The 20815-nt window shown below is 43.2% G+C and overlaps 1 protein-coding gene across 2 annotated transcripts in view; it reads right to left on the bottom strand.

The window, feature by feature from the left end:
- The window catches only part of LMF1 (lipase maturation factor 1), a 359674-nt gene that overhangs the window by 206961 nt on the left and 131898 nt on the right, over positions 1-20815 (bottom strand). For both annotated transcript variants that reach the window (XM_075010688.1, XM_075010687.1), the window contains one exon: positions 6143-6208. In XM_075010688.1, coding sequence (XP_074866789.1) covers positions 6143-6208 — 66 coding nt within the window. The remainder of the gene's footprint in view (positions 1-6142; positions 6209-20815) is intronic.

The raw sequence follows: 20815 nt of genomic DNA, 5'->3' as shown, positions 1-20815 counted from the left end.
CTGTCATTTGGCACCAGTCAGGTCCTGAGAGTGCCAGACTAGAGAGGTTCAACCTATACTGGAGAAACAGTCTTCTGGAAAAAGAAAAGGATCTCAGGATTCTTTGGTCACAGCCTTTCTGTGTCCTTAGGCTAGTCTCTTAAAAGCTCAGTGCCTCAGTTTCCCTTGTCATATATGTATATCTTATGTATATGTATATAACCTTTCCTTACTACAAAGGGGAGGAGCAAGGACAGGGCATGAATCAGTTGGTTTATGGCACTCTGGAAGTGCAGAGAGAGATGGAGGCAGGAACAAGATTCACTTGGGGGAGGAGGTGAGGGCATGGAGTTGGATATTGTACAGTAAGTGTAAATGTTTCTTTGTATTATTCTGTGACATTTAATTACAGCTCTATATGAACAATTAAAGCATTTCTACTTGGTTTGAAACACTCAGCATGCCACATATTAATGTATTTAATGTTATTCTGAGGGTTAGTGCACATGACTGATTTGAATCTTGATACCCATTGAGACAAAGGAAGGCCCCTCACCTGGCTCACTCACTCGCCTTGGCTGCCCATACTGGCAGTGCATTGCAGCTTCCGACACTATCAGTTCATTTCTGTAAGTCAAGTGTCAAGTATCATGTGTGTCACCTGGTGGACTTGATACGACTGTTACACACCAGACGGAGGGGGATGGTTACACTTAATAAAAACCTTAACTTTTAAAGCAGGCAATTTTACAAGTCATCTTCCTATGTCAATTCCAGTAAATCAAAACACAACAATGCACTGACAATCACCACAACGCTCCGCACTGGAGGACAGACTAAAGGGAAACATCTTGCACTGGACAGCAAGAGACAGGATAAGTGAGATCAAATAGGACTTTCCCATTTCTAAGATTGCCTCATTATCTTATTCCACTGAGGCTAATGCTGGAAACCAAACATACAGGCTCTGTTTGGACTAGATTTGAGTGTACATATGTAAATCTCCTTCCCACCCCCTCAGTGCCACTCAAACCTTTCACGTTCCAGGACATATGGCTACAAGGTGTTCCACCAAACAAGAGCACAGTTTGGACAGCTGCATCTTTGAATGGAGATTTCAGATATGGACACTGCATAGATTCACCCTGGCAGTGCATGTAAAGGCACCATGTTAGGCCAGTTGAGTTGTGCACACAAAATTAGCTGACAATGGTTCATTTCCTCTGCTTTCCTGAGTGTCAGTCTCGTGAAGCAGGGGACAGGAATGGACCAGTCAGGGAGCTGGTTACAGCTCCCTGACTCTCTATTTGAGCCTCTGTGCCAGTATAGGTTAGAGCAGTCTGGAAGGCTGCTCTGAGCTGTGCCAGGTGGCATAAGTCCCCAGGAATAGACCCAAGCTCAGCACACAGCACCAATGCCCCTCTCCCTCCTCTGCCTGCCCTTCCCCAGAGGCTGCAGGACACAGGAGCCAGCAATGTGCACTCAGTGGGGTCCCCGCCCACGACCACCACCTGCTGAATGGTGCCAGCCACTGCTCCTAAGCAAAACAAAGGGACCAGAGCAGAGGGGAAACTACCCCATGTCTGAGCTCTGTCAGAGTGCTCTGCCTCAGCACTAAAGCTCTGCATCTTTATTGATTCATTCAAGAAGATGCTGTAAATAGGACATGAGCGACTTTAAAAAGTATCACTGGCACTCGGACCGTACATACAGGTCAAACGGTCAAATTTCAACACTCTACCCGGGAAAGGCTGATGGTCACTGGTGTACACAGTAGATAGGTAGTTAATCAAAAATAAAGTCAAACAGTAATAAACTCAGAAGCTGTTGCCATTCACATTGTGCACAGTAAATATGTTTAACTGAATGTGATTCAAAAGTAAGCAATTTAAAAAGTAGCAAAAGGGTCTTTTTTAATTAATTCATTAACTAATTAATCATCATAATTCCCCTTTGGCATAACCAGTCACAACTCCACCTTCAGAAGACAATTCCCTACCCTTCTGCAAATGGAGAAACCAAGGCAAGATGTGGTTAAACCACTAGCTCTAGGTGACGCAGTGACTCACTGCAAGAGCTGGGATTAGACTTTAGGATTCTTGGCACCCATGCGACAGCTGCAAGAGAAATCAAGTAGAGGTCTAAACTGTAAAACTTTACTAGTGTCCTCTTACATCATCTTCTACACCTGTGTGAGCAAATCTACTCCAACCCTATCTTCTCATGAGATGATGTAATAATAAACGAAGGCTGGAAAATGCTATGTCTGTATAAACTATGCATTCTGCCATTTCCCTCTCTAAATTACACAAATGTTAGGGTCATAAGCCTCCCAAACAAAGGGCTTTACGTTGAAGAACAGATCTTGATAAAGTCTTCGGTTAAGCCCCAAGGCGGCAAAGGGGGTAAAAAATACGTTCTCTGTTTAATTACCGAAGCCATAACAACATGTTATTTTATACATGATTTCCGACAAAAGTGGAAATGTTATTTTCCACAAGCGTGGCTGCTGGTTCTACTACAAATAAATAGTACACTGTATGCTCAATATGCAAGGGACGGGGGCCATGTGTTTTCATTAATTCTCTTGGCAAGGCAGCACATGTAGATTTTGGATTGAAGCATCGGCTTGGAATATGAGAGCTGAGATGGTCAACATGCATCACGGCAGACTACATCTGGCCAGCATCCATTTGAAAGTTGGTCCATTACCCAGTTCTATCATTCTAATTACAAGCAGTCTCCTGAATAATTTCTTGCCTTTCAGAGACATCTTTAGCTGCAGCCTGTTTCTCCTCCTCTTTTCCTCCCATTGCTTAGATGGATTCTGATTTACTTTCCTCTGTTACGGGTCACTAAACAGCTCCTTCCTGGTTAGACTCCACTGCAGACTAAGGCAACTAGTAACCAGAGTGTTGTTCAGGGTAGCAGCTGATAGGTAGACATGAAAAGACTTAGTCAACTAAGTGAGAGGGACAAGGTCTTTCTTTTGATCTTACCTGTTGGCAGATATCCAGGGTGAAAGCTAGGGAGAAAGGTAGATGTGGAAGATCTCAGCTATGGAACCACTCAGAGGAAGAAGAGTCTTGCATCTGATGGGAACTTTTCTGTTCTTTTTTCCCCCCCACACAGACATGTACCCAGCATGACATACAGTACATGACACCTACAACACCTCTGTAAATGTGCCTGTGATGAACTAACCAACCAGAGATTTTGCCTAAGCTGGAACTGCCTATGCTTTCCTCCCTTTTCTTTTTTCAATCGGAGGAGTAACGTGCCTTAAAGCTTTCATAACCCACAACAATGGGGGCTGTGCCTTCCCACCTCATCCAAAACACGGAACACACAGGAAACAATAAATAGAGTGTGTTCTCTTCAGTCAGTGCTGACTGCCTGGGAGTGTTTTGTCGAGCAATTTCTACCCCATATATAACAAGGCCCGCGTGCGTATCTAGCTTAATCAACAGGTGTATTTTGGTGTTTTATCGGCCACTGCCAAGGTTTAGCCGCTTTCTCTTCCTTCCTTTGCAGTTGCTGCTGCTGATTAAATAACTGATATTGATAACGTCACCTTTTTGTGTCTCTGTCCCTGATGACTTTGGCAGGACTAGGATCCTGCATTATGGATATGACAGGAGTGGTTTTAATTAACTTTCTGGGCTACAAAGCTGATTCTGGTTTTGATTTCAAAAAATCGGAGCATTCTGCTGGATGGTTGTGGTACGTTAGGGTCACCTGAGGGAGCTGGGTTGGCTTTCCTTTGACTATTCCCAGGTGTAGGAAAGCATACAGGACACAAGGGTATGCCAGCTATTAATCCAAAATGAAGTAGGCAGCTAGGGATATTTTACCTGCCTTTGTGTTATGATTAAAAATTCTAGTATTCAAGGGTCTTCATGTTCGAAATCTGTACTCTAGATATACTGATGGAATATATGTTCGGGAAATACAAGTTTCTGAATTCATTTAATGCCAACAGAGGAATAGCTGTAAATATATAATGCATCCAGGAGCTACGCATGTGCAAAAGAGCCTTTCAAAGAAACTCCCCTACTTTACTTCTTGTCGGTATTTATTTTAAAAACCAAAGACAGCAAATTCTATATTTTTTACTAACTCCTACAAAAACCATGACAAAGAAATTAAGCTACTTTTAACTAACTTACATGAGCAAAAAAAGTTAAAGGTTTCACAAACTTCTAAACTTCTAAATATTTTTATTTTTCATACTCTGCAGGGTAAGGCCCTGATCCCTGAGTTGATGGATGCCTCTTACTGTGTGGTGTCCCTTTGTCTTAAATAGCAGGAGTGAGGGGTAGAGGGAAGATACTGAAATCATGTCCCAATTCATTATTCCTCCTATTAATCTCACCCTTCCAGAAAAAGCTGAAGGCATACACTCATCTTTCAACACATTCTGAAAGTTAGACATCTCAGGTTCTACCAGATCTTCAATGGAAGAGAACACGATTTCCAAAGATGACAGTCCACTGAAAAGATCCACCCAGTTGTCAGACTCAGTAGCCCTTCTGAGATCAATTATTGGATTAAAGTGCAAAGATGTGGATCTCTAAAATCATCTAGAAGGCAGGAGGCAAAGCCAACAACAGAAATGACAACAGGAAAACAAATGGGAACCACTGCAAAGCAGAGCTAACAGGTGCAATGTGCTCCACAGCTAAGCAGATAGAAAAAACGTATTATAAACAATGGAACTAACACAGATTCAAAAATGAACCATCAGATTTATTAGCTACAAAGGAGAAAGGAATGCTGCCCCTGCAGCTCCCTTGAGCACGCCGCCCAAGGTTATGGGGCTGGCTTCTGTCACAGGTATCTCCTTTTCTAATCCCAGGCCCGCATCAAATGCAGAAGCCAAACCTTGACCACAAAAATGCAGGATGGCATTGCCACATCACCTTGCAAACCATATGGTGATTATGCCTGGACCCAGAATACAAACTGCTGTTTACGACCAAAGTGAAAACAAATCACTGAGATGGATTTCACAAGTCAAGGCAAGAGTCTACAGAGTGAGAACTTAATGATTCATGCTCAACATAGTTGATTGCACTTTGTCTCCATGCCTGATTCCTGCTCAAACAGCCTCAGAGGGGTAGCTGTGTGAGTCTGTAGCTTCACAAATAACAAGCAGTCATGTGGCACCTTAAAGACTAAGACATTTATTAGCTCACAAGCTTTCATGTGTAAAAGATGATGAAGTAGGTTTTACCCATGAAAGCTCATGACCTAATAAATTTGTTAGTCTCTAAGGTGTCACAGGAGGGCTTACTACCTACTCAAATATATCTCTGTTTTGGAAGAGTAAACAGAAAACATTCATCTTCTGAAAATCAAGCCATGTAAGAAGTCACCACCTAAATATCCAAACCCTGAAACATCAACAGCCGTTAGCCATTTCTGAAGTCTTAGCCCTGGATTAATGTGATAAGAGCTACCCTGGAATATTAAAAAAGAAGCAAACCAGCTGACCTTCTAGCTACCTGATGTAGACTTCAAAGTTTCAAATCCTAGCACTGCTTTGGTGTGTCAGTATTAATTATATGATAGGATTGCATCTGGCTCTTCCCAAGCCTAGGCTGGGAGCTGGTTCATTGAATGGTCCTTCCATATATAACAAACCTTTGGCTCATTTATTACAAAGGCTTGCCAAACCTTCACCATGTTGCATGAAGATAATATTGTGAGTATACCTTTAAAGAAAGTTTTCATGAAAAACAGAAAAGCCTCATAAAAGTCAGAAATTGAAAGAGAGGACTTAAATGGATACAGAATCATAGAATTCTAGGGCTGGAAGACACCACACGAGGTCATCAGGTCCAGTCCCCTGCCCAAAGCAGGCCCAAACCATTAAGGTCAACATCTCTTCTTGCACTAGTTTCCCACAGGGAACAGCTTAGCTGAGCCTCATGATTTTAGCCCTGACTCACAGCGTGAGAGGGGGCTAGGAGGAAAAGGTCTCAAGGGATTTATTGGCTGGAAAAAGTGGCACGGCTTAGGAATATTGCTAAAGCTACTAGGAGCTCCTTGGATAGTCACTGTGGGCAAGGGATGAGGAAACAAGTGGAACCTAGCTGGAAAAAGAGAAAAAAGGCACAGGAAAAATAGACAGGCAACTAGTGCCATTCTGAATGCTCACCTCATAATGATAATCCATACAGGTCAACTCTTTCCAGCAGCGATCACCTCGGATTTTAATCAACCCCTGTAAGAAAAAAAGAAAGTTTCTTTTGTTTTGCACTTTAAGATAATATCACAATAGGTCATGCTACCATTAAGCCATAAGGAGTGAGCCACATGTTATTAGGGGGAAATTCAGATTTCAGTTATCAGAGGGGTAGCCGAGTTAGTCTGTATGTTTAAAAACTACAAGAAGTCCTGTGGCAACTTATAGACTAACAGATATTTTGGAGCATAAGCTTTTGTGGGCAAAGACCAACTTCTTCAGATGCATGAGTGGGGAGGTTCCAGTGGAGGGTTTAAAGAGGGAGTCTCAACCAAGGGGAGGGCCAGAGTTGACAATATCTGTTCACTCAGGGATGATGTGGTCCATTATCAGCAGCTAACGTAAAGGTGTGACCATCAAGAGCAGAGAAACTGCTCCACTACAAAATTCCTCCAATTACAAAAGCAGTTTCTCTGTTCTTGATGGTCACACCTCCACGTTAGCTGCTGATAATGGGCCACATCCTCCCTGACTGAACTGACTTGATTTCTCCTCTCTTGATGTTCACAACTCTACATGGTGCTAATGGACCACATCCTCCATGACTGAACAGACCTTGTCAACTCTGGCCCTCCCTTTGACTGAGACTCCCTCTTTAGACTCTCTATTGAAACCCCCCACCCCCACACACACACTCATGCACCTGAAGTGGATCTTTGCCCATGAAAGCTGATGCTCCAAAATATCTGTTAGTCTATAAGGTGCCAGAGGACTTCAGATTTCAATGTATAACTTCTTTTCCAAGCCACCCTATTTCCGTTAGGAGACTTAAGAGAACACAGCAAATGCCAAAGTGCTCAGAAAAGTAGTTTCTAGGCAACAGACACTTTCCATTTCTGTTTGTTTAAAATAATTTGACGTACAAATCTCACTGGAATGTGACACGCCATTTGAAATGTGACAGATAAGCTGGCAGAAGATACCATTGTGATGGATGCCTGAATGGATAGATAAAAGCGTGCAATTTGTCAAAGAAACAGAAACACTTAATATTTGAGACCAAACCGAGGAGCTCTTCCTGCATTTGATCCTCCTGCGGAGCTGACAACATTCAGCATGTTACAGGTTCACGAGGAACCTGAGGAGCTATGGTAATACATGTCAAGCCAACAGATCCAGGTCATTGGCTGATGGGACTGAACCTGTGACTTTAAGGGCTAAAGCCATGTAGCTCTACTGCATAAACTAAAAACCAAAAGATCTGAAAAAGTGCATCTTATCTGGGAAAGCTCATTATCTAACAAATACATTTGTTAGTCTTTAAGTACTCCTTGGTTTTTGCAAAAGCGAGGTGTCTCTCAGCTAAGGCAGTAGAGCAGACTTTACTCTTCCTTCTCAATGGTCTCAGTGCCTCTGGGTTACCCACACACAAAGGGTGAGCCAACCAATGCAGGTGTGTCTGACTCACAGCACCATCCTAAACCATAGAAAAGGTGCAGGAACCTCACTCAGTGTACCTGATGTCTGATCACATTCTTTTATCGACAGCCACAAAGGGGACTATGTGCACTTCTCTCTGAAATGAACATTTTTATATGGCAGGTGCTGAAAGGCACTGACTCAACATGTAAATTCTGTAGATAATGGAAGCTACTCCAATCCAGGGGTGCGACAGGAACCCCCATGCTTCACCAAGCTCCTAGTTCCAGTACCTACGCTGAGGAGGACAGAGTACATGACAGAGTACTTCTGCCTCTTGCCATCAGGTCCATATTAAAGCAGACCAAGCAGACAATTTGTGATGCCTAAGAACCAAAGAGAGGACCTAGGCTGGATATGTTGATGCAATCAGAGTAATTAGGGAAACAAAAGAAAGGAAGGGGAAGGAAGCTGACAGGCTTAAATGCAGACGGATATACTAATGACAGGTCTGCTCTACCTTAGGTTAGAGGTTGGCAGGGCAATAAGCAGGTATCAGTGGTTGCCTTGCATTGATATTTCCCGGCCACCACAGTGTGACATTTCCAAATCAGCAGGTCTGTTCCATGACTGGCAGTCATGTTGGGATTAAATTTCTTGGCCTCAGCGATGAAGACTAAAAGGAATCAGTCGGCCACAGCAGCAAAGACACCTGGCCAGGGATGAGTCTGTTAGCAGGAAACCATGCAATCAGCCATGCCAGCCTGAAGGTATGCAGATTAAGAGAGTCTGCTTTGAAGTATGGTTAAAAGTCTCTGATTAGGATCGCAATATCCCAAATTGAGGAAAGCTTCACTAGTCAAAAGACTGAGACAAACGCTAAGGTCTGCAGACAATTAGGAGAGATTTGCCTACCTTCCTAGGTTACCTAAATTATAGAACTCCCTCCTTCTTTAATAGAAAAATGCATTTATTTCCTCTACCAACCTGTGCTCGGGAGCAGAGCAGAGGGCATGCTAAAGTTTTTGCTTTTGCAAAACAAAACATCCAAAGTGTTCCACAGATATCTAGTGGTTTTTGGTGTGAAATTTCAGACACTTAAAACAGACCTGATTTCCCAGGAGTGAGGGCTCGGCACTTGCTAGAAGTCAGACTCCTTCCAGGCATCTCAAGCTGAGGGAATCCAAATCCAAGACAGCCCAAAATCACCAGCGCCTTTCAAAAATCTTTGCCTAAATATCTTCATCCAATACTACCTGAAGAGAATCATGGCCTCTATGAACTGTTTGCAACTCCTGTCTGGAGTTTAAGTGTCAGACATATCTAAGTACATTTCATGCTACAGTTAAGTTAGACTGGTCCATTTTAGCTTAATGGACAGCAAAACAGTCAGAGCTTTCCTGGATCTTTCCCTTCTCTAGCCTTATAAACTCTCAAAGTGCAGCAAGTATTAACTTTGGAATAGTTAAGGTGACATTTTACGAATACTAGATATTTTACAGTGATTGAGATTGTTCAGTAACTCCCCCAAAAAGATCAAAGATCCCCAAAAATAAAATCACTTTTAAGGAAGCTGGCATAATATTTCTCAGGCCAGGAAAAAGCTATTAGGTCTCCAGTTACAAAAGCACCGTAACAATTAATAGAAAATGAAAGAACTTTAGTTTAAAACAGTTGCTAAAACATCCGCTCATTGGCAAAATAAAGATGCATTTGAATTTTTACAAACAAGGCAATTACAATGACTTGCCATTCTGGCACTCAGCTGTGGTTCTTGGCCTTAACATCCAAAATGTGAGTCTTCATGGAGCAGAAGATGAATGCATCTGATGAAGATGCATCTCGAGATGCATCTGATGAAGCAGGTCTTTGCCCAAGAATGCTTATGCTCCAAAATATCTGTTAGTCTATAAGGTGCCACAAGACTTCTTGCTGTTCATGGAGCAGAGTTACTTTAAAATGCTTCTCTTTAAAGTTTAAAATTTAAAAGGGCTCCTCCACCTAAGCAAGCCATTCTCTTCGCTAAGAGCAGAGTAACACACTAAACAGACATGCGAGTGTACTCTCAGCTTCTTTTTCATCTACAGCTCTAGACAGGGAAAAGTTCCACTGGAAAAGCTAGAATCATTCTGCTAGCTTGTCACTTTCCTTCATCTATAGCTGGAGGTGCACTGCCCAGTCATTTTTACCTGTGCACAGCGTGTATGAAGGACTGTTATACCATATCAGAAGCGGTACCGGTTCACACTAGCTTTGTACAGGTTAAGTGACAAGACAAGGTGCCAGACACTGGAAAATGAAGTGCACTGTGGTGAGAGTGGAAGGGAAGTAGAAAAATTAATGTTGCATCTTTTTTCAATTTTTTTTTTTAAAGACTGTGAATCTGGAAGGAAACTAACTCCTGTGTATTTTAATTACTTCCAGGAATTAAGGCTCCACTTACAGTGGCCAGCTTCGCAAAGAGTGAAAATCAGTTTCTGAAGCTGACGAAGTAACATAGGTTTACTTCCTTTGATCAAGTGACTGATTGCACTAGTATTTTTGGTACTGGTTTTCATTTTCACTAGTAGCTGAAGAAATTGCATTTACAAAGCTTAGGAGGGGCAGGTTTAACATGACAGTCCAGCACTTTAACTTCCTGCAAAGCCCAGGGAGTTAAAAAATCCTCTTCATGAGTTGTCCAAAGTACAGAACAACAACAACGCTAACACAGATTAACAAACACTGCCTTTCATTCTCCGCCAGCAAGAGGGCGAGAGAAAAGAAAGGGAGTTGCATTCATGCTGTCCACCTGTGAGATGGGAATCCCAGAAGCGCCCTAGCCCAGGCTATTACAGCTGAGGATCATCACAAACCCAAAAAAGTCCAACAGAAGAGAAAGCTAAACCATGAAAACCACAAAGTTACATCACAGAGAGGGGGTGGGGAAGAACAGGCAGTACTGGTTTGATGAAGGTCATTGCCAGATTATTTAGTTTGTCATTTTACACTAAAGTGGCTTATATATTAGGACAGCTTGTCACTTTCTTCTCCGTTATTTTTATTTTGAGAGAGCCTGAGGGTGGGGAGATAGGAAATAACCAACTGATTCTCTGTCAACAAACAGGGCTTCATCTCCTTAAATATCATCTGTAGCTCTGCTCTGTAAACTTGACTAAAATTACAGGATATGTTGATACCATCTCGCAGGATGATCCACAGGCTGACAGCCCTGTCAGTGGAGAAGAGAGGACATTAAAAGAACTCTGCCCAAGAATGCGATGATATTAAAAAAAGCCTATCTTGATGACCTTCTTTCCTACCTTGCCCAAGCTGTTATCAAGTTCCATTATCCAGCAAAGATAATTAGAACACATGGATTACAAGAACACAAAACACATTAAAACAGAAATCTCTCCTGCAATAAATCATTGAAGAAAATATAGTTCAATAAAACATCAATACAAAGAGGACCCTACCAAATGTAAGGTCCATTTTGGTCAATTTCACCATCAGAAGATCTTTAAAATAATACATTTTGTGATTTCAGATCTTTTGGTTTGAAATTTCATGGTGTTGTAACTGTAGGGGTCCTGACCCAAAAAGAAGTTATGGAGGAAGGCTGGCAAAGTTATCGTGTGGGTGGGGAGTTTTCAGTACTGTTCTTCTTGCTTCTGTCTGTGGCTCATGGCAGCCCTGCCTTCAGAACTGAGCAGTTGGAAAGCAGCAGCTGCTGGCCAGGAATCCTCAGCTCTGCCCACAGAGCTGCCAATTCTGCACTGCTTTCTGAAGAGCCGGGCCCTCCATCAGCAGTCACTATGGTCCAGCCATCCAGCTCTAAAGGCAGCAGCTCAAAAGAGTGGCATGGGATAGTACTGCCACCCTTACTTTTGCACTGCTGTTGGCAGGGTGCTGCCAGGGCCATCTCTGGAGGGGGTGCAGGGCCTGGAACAACCCTTCCCTTCCACCACACCTCCTCTTCTCCAAGCCCCAACCCTCCTCCACACTTACCCACCTCCTTACGCCCTCCCACGAGCAATGTGGCCTGAGGGATTATGAGGCACTGGCATGCCAGCAGCAGGATTCACCTCTCTACCACACACACTGACTACATGGGCAGCAGTCAGATCCACCCCATCACCACCAGCCCGCTGCACTGCGGCCATTCTTCCCTTCCTATGACCCTTGCAACAAATGCAGGATGAGTTGCGTGTCTGTAACCAAAGCAGGGATCAAGTGAGTTGTATGCAGCTTTTCTAATGGAAGTTTTATATGACTCCTGTAATAATGTCTCTACATAGAGGCAGTAGTAGTAGCCTGGCCTGCGAAAAACAAAGTAGTCAGAGAGGTTTCTGTGCTGATAATTTGCCTCCACTTGTAGCAGGCCACACAACAGAAATGTGAAATGCTGTTGGCGTATTTGCATGCATGGCTTGGAATGCATTCCAGCTGACTATCCCCAGGACATGACTGTCCTGTTTCTCATGTTGCTACCTTGGGTCAGTATCTATATGCAAAAAAACTGAAACAAAGGAACTCTTTACTATGGCCATGGGGTGGTTTTATGCCATTGAATTCAAATAGTTCAGTTACATGAACTAAATGTGCAAATCAAATGATCCAGGAAACACCTAATGTTAGTTATCACACTCAAATAACACCAATAAAAGTTTAAAGTATGGCAAGTTACCTTTAACTTTCAATTTTGGCAAAAGAAGGTTGAGGCAGGGACCGCCCTATCTTGTAGCCACTCCAGTACAGGTTAATCCTAAAAACCAAGGGAGCTACAACCCATCCCCTGATTCTCCAATAGCAACTTCTTAGCCATGCAAGTCTCCATGCCATAGAAATCTGGTGCTTCAAGCGTCATATCTTTCGGGTTAGGGAATGTGTTTCTTCCCAGCAGAATAAACTGTTGTGGCACTACATAAATTCTCATTAATCATAGTTACTCTTTACTGCAGTATGCCTACACTGTATGCTTTGTCTTTCAGAAGTGCTACTCACACACAAGACAGAAGTCTTTCTGACAACAAGCACTGGGGTGAACAGCATCCAAGGGCACTGTTCTGCTAACAAAGCTAACTCTGCTTATTGGGGATGGAAGCTTTTTTGTCAGCAGAACAGACAGCAAACTGCGGCTACGCTGTGTGACTTTCAGCAGCACAGCCATAGCTGCACAGACTTGTTGCCAAAAGCTGCAAAAGTACAGACAAAGCCATGGTGACCTCAGCAGATGTTTCATTAGGCCAGGTCTACACTAGACCTGAAAGTCAATCCTAGATATGCAATTCCAGCTATAACTATGTAGCTAGAATCAACGTATCCAGGATTGACTTATCTCGCCAACCTCACAGAGGGAGGTCGACGGAAGAAAGTCTCCCACTGACCTCCCTTATTCGTTACAATAATGAGGAGTACAGAGGGTCAACTGTCAAGCCCTGATAGTTGGATTTCGTGTGTCCCCATTAGGAGCACACAACTGAACCCCAGAAGATCACCTCTGACCAGGCTGATCTCCCAGTAAGTACAGACATACTCTAATAGTTATTCAGTTGAATTAACAGCTTTAATGAGCAAGAAACAGTCCTGCAGCACATGAGAGGCTAACAGGTTGTAGGTTATAGACTTTCATGGGCAAAACCCACCTCCTCAGATGAAAAATGTTGAGGAAAATCAGAATCTAGGATTTATATAGTGGAGGCGGGAGGAGAGAATAATAAAAGGTTACCGTAAGCGACTAACATTCACTACACTGGTGAGTGTGTCACCTGTACAGGAATGCCAGAGCTATTTCATTAAACAATTGCACTAATGGAGATCCCCTGCCCATGATCAATTTGTGCTGTGTGAAATAAAGAGCAGGGCACACCAGGCCATGTGACCGCTGGGGATGATACATGGAGATGCCGCTCATGTTGTCATGTTGCACCAAATGTCATAGTGCTGAATGGAAACATGACATCGTATTACGAAGGATAGCCCTTACTGCCCTCCTTTTCCCTTTTCATCCTCCACTTGTTATTTATTAGCTAAGAATATTCAACCAAGACAATTCAGATTCACAGGACATTTCATTTTCACCGTGACAAGAAATCTACAACGTGAATTGCGTTTAAAAAAATCATAGGGCAGATTTTCATCACACTGCAGGCTGAAGCTCTCCCATACAACATCATCTGTAATCCCGCATGATTTTAGTTAGATTTTATTGTGGGTGTGGCCAAGTTGCCCATGGTCCCATAAAGTTTGTTTACCGCCACCAGTCCTGGCGCTTAGTGTTCTGTGCTGTTATTTAGCTTTCAATTACACCTAAATGTCTTTTAAGAGCCCAGTAAGCAATGGAAGTGTTGGTAATGTTGCTAGGCCATACTGGTCTGCTATGGTCTGGGAAATTCTATCGTTTGGCACCAGTCAGGTCTCCAGAGTGCAAGACTAGAAAGGTTGAACCTTTACAACAATCGCAGCAGGCAGCTGTGGTTCCATACAGAAGCTACACAATCTCCTAACCAGCTGATGGAGAGGCCCCCTAGAGCAGGCACTGGTGTGACAGCTTTAAGTTACCCTACACAGATCTGCCTACATGATATGGCGAAGTGGGCATGCCAGAGGCGGGAAGCGAGTCCCCATGCACATGATTTCTCAGTGCTGCAGAACATCTCACAAGCAGCCAAAGAGCTGTAACAACTAAAGCCAGGTCTATACTAGACCTTAAAGTCGATTGCAGATATACAATTCCAGCTACAGCAATTGCACGGCTAGAACTGACTTATCTACAATCGACATACCTGACTGTCTTCATAGACGGAGGTTGATGGCAGAAACTCTCCCATTGGCCTCCCTGACTCCTTGCAAGATTGAGGAGTACACGGGTCGACTGTCAACCCCGGTAGTTCGATTTTGCACATCCCCACTAGGTGCACGAAATAGAATTTCAGAAGATTGGCCCAATCAGACATATTCCCAGAGCCAGCTCAATGAAAAGGTGACCTTTGTCCCACCTCCTCCTGGGCTGTATCTTTTTGTGCCATGTTACCAGGAGGCACAGTACAAAACCTTAGTTCACGCTGAGACCCTTTTGCTAGCTGGCTGGTTCAGTTTCCCGCTCTAGTCTTTTCATTTGCAGTACCATGTGCCTATGCTCAAGCCTAGCCCCAGCACAAAGATCTTAACTTACAGAACCAAGAAGGGACAAAAATGGCCACATAGGCAGGCTTGACAAAGCATGTCCTTAATTAGAAGCACTTGACTCATGTGAAAGCAACTCAGAGTGGATGCTGTGATGCTCAAACACTAGCGGCTGAAAGGTCTGCTTACAGATGTGTTTAGTCCTTTACATTAGCGCCCACATTCATCTCTGCAACACTGACTCGTGATTTAAATGGGGGGAAACACCCAGAAAAAAATTAGCGTCAGAAGAGCATGAGAGTCTAATGACCATTTTAGCGGACGGGTGGGGCTGGAGGGAGGAAATGTCGATCTTTATATCTGCCGGGGTTTCATGATGGTTGGATTTCTTTCAATCTGCTAACAATTCCCAATCCATTTTCAAGCCTTCTCTGTTTATATTGAACTGGCCTATATTCCACAGCTGCAGTGCATTATGCTGCCATAATGTAGATCAAAGCATGGGAATAAACTCCTGTCCCCAGATCCCAAACATGCAAAGACTGGGGGTGCCACTGACATGGGCTGATCGTGTTCATCTAGGAAGTGGGGAGAAGAGGCAAACAACTGAAACAAAAAGGAATCAATGGGAGAGAATCTTTAGATGACCCCCCCCTCCCCACACACACATATGTACCATGGAAATTACTCTTCTCTCATCTAGCCAAGAGTCAAAGGCATCTCCTACTGAGGAGCGTGTATGTGGAGAGCAAATTAGGCAGCATTCAAAGGAGACAAACACTGGCTACAACAGAAAGTGAAGATAAAGAAAAAGGGATCTAGCGCTCCATATTGGTAGCAAACACCACCAAAATATCGGAACATTTTGCTGGCATGCTCTGAAGAGTGCCTATGAAAATGTGGCTCAAAAGCATGAAATGTCAAGAAACACAGAGCTGATGCTTAAACTCAACTCTTATGAGTCAGAATGTAGCTTGTGTTTTTAACCGTAATGTGCTTCTTAAGTCATGCACATATCAATCAGCTCTTCTGTATTAATGTTTTTAAAGGCCCTGTCTTGGTTCGGGCTTTTCCTGGTACAGGTTGAACCTCTCTAGTCTGGCACACTCCGGGTCTGGCAACATCCGTGTACCAGCATGATTTTAGTTAGCCAGATGACCGCTTACCATGGGCATGGCCAAGTTTCTCATGGTCCTATAAAGTTTGTTTATAGCCCCCAGACCTGTATCTCAGTGTTCTGTGCTGTTATTTAGCTATAATTTACCCCTAAATGTCTTCAAAGAGCACAGCTGCACTCTTAAGACTAACAAGTTTATTTATTAGGCAATGAGCATTTTGGGGTAAGACCCACCTCTAACACAACTACCCTCTAAGTCTTCTAAGAGCCCAGTAAGCAGTGGAAGTGGTGGTAATGCTACTAAATACTGACGTCCCATGGTTTGGCAAATTCTCTCGTGTGGCACCAGTCAGGTCCCGAGGTTGCAGGACTCAAGAGGTTCAACCTTTATCTAGATGTGTTTTAATGAAACCAAGAGAAAAAAAAGAAAATCACCCAGCATAGGCACAGATTCCTCAGTCCATCCCTACTCAGTGTAACACACCAATGCCTAACTCTTAGCCCTCATGACTGCAGAGAACAGCTTGAATATGTGAAGAAGTGAATGCTAAAGGTGCAGAAACCAGAAGGAACATTAAAGATTTGAGAGAGAGAGAGAGATTGAGGTACACACTAAAATAAAAATATCTCATGATTTTTAAACCAATCACATGATTTTTGAACACTGGGGTTTGGCAGTATCTCCTCATCCCACCCCCAGTATTCTTTTCCATATGGTGCTTAAATAGTCCAAGGCAATGGGATAGATCAATCCATCTACTAATCAGTTATTCCAGAGCTCATAAACATTCTTCAAGGGTGAAATATTCTCACCCTTCAACCACTCTCACATTTAACGAGCAGAGAAGCATTTCCAAGCACATATCTACCTACTGTTCACACCTGATAAATGAACAGACTAACATGATGCAGTTCCTTATCAGCTTTTGTTTATTGAAGGACTGGTTCCAGTTGCTAAGGGATAAAATGACAAGCAAATGTTTACCGGACATATTGCACTTTTCCAAGTGCAGCCCGTCTAACAGTATTAAACCAGACTAGATTTTATGACCCTTCTGGTGTTCTAAATACAAGAATACTATGCCATCATACAGAATAACAGCATGACAGCAATGCAGGTCTGCAAGGGAGCTCAGTCATCTACGCTGAGGCAGAACAAACCATGATTTTGACTCTCTCTGACATGTGTTTGCTTAACCTGTTCTTCAAAACCTCCAGGGACAGAGATTCCACAAGCTCTGTAGTATTTTGAAAAGCTCTGTTGCCCCATGGGACGAACCAGGGTGGCCGCTCCAAGCCCCACACTTTTGGGGACCCCATGGCAGCCATCCAACCATCCCGTGGATGGGTGGGATCAGGGGATTATGGGGCCTGGTATAACAGCTGCAGGGGTCACCGTCCCCCTTCACCACGAAGGCATCAGGAGCCGGAGCAACCTGACAGCCAGCTCCACCCCAATGCACCACTCCTCTGGCCTGTTGCACCTTTCTTCTCCTCAGGCATAAGGAAGCAGAGTGCCCCACCGGGGCACTCCAGGGCCACTGAATGGGGTAAGGTGGGGAGGGGTGCCCCAGCGCCCACACCCCTCTCAGTGCAGCCCAGCTGTCACCCAGTCAGTGAATGTAGAAAAATTATTTACCTTTTCCCATAATACAAGAACTAGGGGACACCAAATGAAATTGATGGGTAGTAGGTTCAAAACTAATAAAAGGAAATTTTTCTTCACACAGCGCACAGTCAACCTGTGGAACTCCTTGCCGGAGGAGGCTGTGAAGGCCAGGACTCTATTAGGGTTTAAAAAAGAGCTCGATAAATTTTTGCAGGTTAGGTCCATAAATGGCTATTAGCCAGGGGTAAAGTATGGTGCCCTAGCCTTCAGTACAAGGGCAGGAGATGGATGGCAGGAGATAAATCACTTGATCATTGTCTTCTGTTCTCCTTCTCTGGGGCACCTGGCATTGGCCACTGTCGGCAGACAGGATACTGGGCTGGATGGACCTTTGGTCTGACCCAGGATGGCCATTCTTATGTTCAGTCTTCAACTCTCTGCCCAATGTACTGTCCATAGGTTTTTTATTAAAACTTGAGAGTTTAGGATGTGTGCACACTGGGGATGGAATGCCAACCAACCAGTCATACTGCTTTTCATTAAAGGTTGTTAAATCACTAAATCCATATAGGCTGCCTGAAATAAGGGAAAAAACCCTCATTATCAAGCCAGTTTGAAATGGCACCTCACAAATATTAAAGTATAAAAAGTCACATTATTTCTATGGAAGTTTCACCTACGCCTCAGCCGTGGAACAAGACCCCATTGTGCAAGGTGATGTACAAACAGCAATCCAAACTGATCCAAAAATACAGAACACCACAACAGGGTGATCCCTGGCTACAGATGGCTCCTTCACAGAAGTGAATAAACCCATATTTTACCAAACTCTTTCCACCTCACTCCAAACAAGTATTGATCTGAAGGTCCCCAGAGGGGTGTCCTGCGTTCTCACTGAGAAATTTAAATGCAACTCAAACTTAGAAGTCCGTAAGAAAATGTCCACTGGCACCCTGAAGATTAAGCACATAACGTAGAGTTTGGGAATGTTTCTCCAAGGGGTAAACAACCAGAATAACTGCAGAAAGAAATGCAGGACAGAAAGCTTCGTGTACCGTTTTGTTTTTCACTGCAGCAGCATTTCAAAATACATTTCAAAGTGTTTCAACCTCTTTTTTAAAAGGGTCAGTTTAGTAAACATCTCCCCAATTGTTCACCAAGTGAAAACACATCACCAATAGATTGGGAAATTCAGATTTTTAACCCAATCTGGAGGAAGTAAAAAAGAGGGGGAGCGATAAGTTTTGGGAAGAAAGTGATTCCAACCCCCCCCCCCCAAATTCCTCACAAAGTGAACAAGACAAATAAAGCAACTGGCTCTATTTGCAAGACAGGAGGGACGTTCAAAGCTCTGACTATCAGCAGGGAAAGGTACAAATTAAATACCAGCTAAAGGGAAGGAAACAGGTGGCTAAGTGAACTAGCAATTGGCCTTTCACCTCCATGGCCTTGCTTTGAATCCAGTTCCAGCCAGAATTATTAAATTCAGACTCATCAGATGGTGGCTACAAAGAAACAGGGTTTGATCGTTTCAGCTGAGCTCATGGCAGCGAGAATGTGAAACAAGCCCTTTGGAATAATAAGAAAGCCTGCCTTGGAAAAGGCAAGCTCTCTGTCATATTAATTTACAGCTGACTATGGCTGTAGGCCATTCTATGTACTCAGAAATCTCACAACGCTGCCGTCTGCATAAGGACTATAAAAGGTTAACCCTGGATTGAATTAGTACGGAGAATGAAATATGGTCTTAATACTGTCTCCCCTACTAAGTTTGGTCCCTTTAGGGCATATGAAGGAGCACAGGGGAGGATGGAATAGTAGCACCTGCTTATACTTTGAAAGCTGCAACCTTCAGGGCGCACAGCCCCTTAAAATTAAGCAGTATTAAATTCACCAGCATTTTTCACAAGAGAAGAAAAATTACGTCTCAGGTTGCTTTTTTGTTTTGTTTTGTTTTGTTGTTTTACAGATTTCAGTAGAATGCCTAGAGTCACTGTCCTCCACCAATAAGCTGAATGCTTGGGCAGCTGCCCAGGAGAAATTTAGGCGTTGCCCAGCTGATTAGCAAAGCATCCACCCATGGATGGAAAAAATTAGAGGGAACCGTGCTCTCCATACACTATTTTGTAAGCCTAGTTTGTAAAATCATGGATATGAACAATCATATAGAAATGGTATTTTGTGACTCCACACTTCTGCTTCTTGGCTGCATTCTGGCACCCAGCTACAAAGTCTAGTGACAAAAATAAGTTCAGCGGTGGGATAGGGAGCTGGAGTCCATTCTGGCTCATGCATCATGAACAAAATTGCTGTCTAAACTTATGGTGCAGAGTCTTCTTGGTTACATTAATGCAACTCTGGTGAAGACAAGGGAATGTGTAAGACAAGACAAACATGATTCAGGCCAAGAGCTCAGGAAAAGTGGAGTTCACTCAACACATAACTTTTAGGTATACTACGGAGGAAAAAAGGGAGGGAATCTAGTACACTAGCACAGGAATAGTATAACAGATAGCTCTGCAGTTTGTGCATTGGCCTGCCAAACCTAGGATTGTGAGCTCAGTCTTTGAGGTAGCCATTAAGGGATCTGGAACAAATAGATTTAAAAAAAAAAATCTGTCAGGGATGGTGCTTCGTCCAGCAAAGGGGGCAGGGAAGTGGACTTGACCTCCCGAGATCCCTTCCAGCTCTATGAGATGTGCATCTCCATACATATTTTTATTTATTTAACCTGATTCTGGTCTCTTGTACCCCAAGGTTAAACAGGGTAACACCACTGAAACTAATTTGACAGATCCAAAGCAAGATCTCAATAAGCACTTCAATGCACCTCCAACTTTTGCGGCAGCTGGCATTTTTGCATTGCTGGTTCAGGCCTTCCACTGCTTTTAAGGATGTCCAGTGGTAATATCACTCAGGCAGCAATATTTTAGTCCCTTGGATTATATCAGAAATTTAAGTAACAGAGGGAAACCTGCCAGAGTTTAACTCATCTGCTCACTTGCCTGCCACGGGGTGGGCACTGTGGTTAATGCATGGGTCACCGACCAATCATTAAGCATTATTAAATTGTCTCCCCACAACTAACAGTAGTGTAATGACAATTAACTCAATGGAAGAACTGCAATTTATAAATAATAAACCACCTCACATGCCAACAGATTGTCAAAATTATTTGCAAAAGATTGCCAAGGGGAAAAAGCCTGCAGCTATCTCCAAATGAATCAATTCCAGTTTTGCTTGATTAAATAACCTCTCTTCCCCCTCATTGTAAGAAGATCCAACAAAGGAGATTTCAGTGGAAACAAAGCCATTAAGAGGAAATTTACCAACAGCTTTCAATTTCTACATTTCACAAAGTTGATTAAATCATGGTACAAATGCCAAACCAAAC

The sequence above is a fragment of the Carettochelys insculpta genome, chromosome 16 (genome assembly GCF_033958435.1).
Source record: "Carettochelys insculpta isolate YL-2023 chromosome 16, ASM3395843v1, whole genome shotgun sequence".
In the NCBI taxonomy this organism is placed as follows: domain Eukaryota; kingdom Metazoa; phylum Chordata; order Testudines; family Carettochelyidae; genus Carettochelys; species Carettochelys insculpta.
The sequence above is the reverse complement of the archived record's forward strand: the minus strand, read 5'-3'. Positions and strand labels throughout refer to the sequence as shown.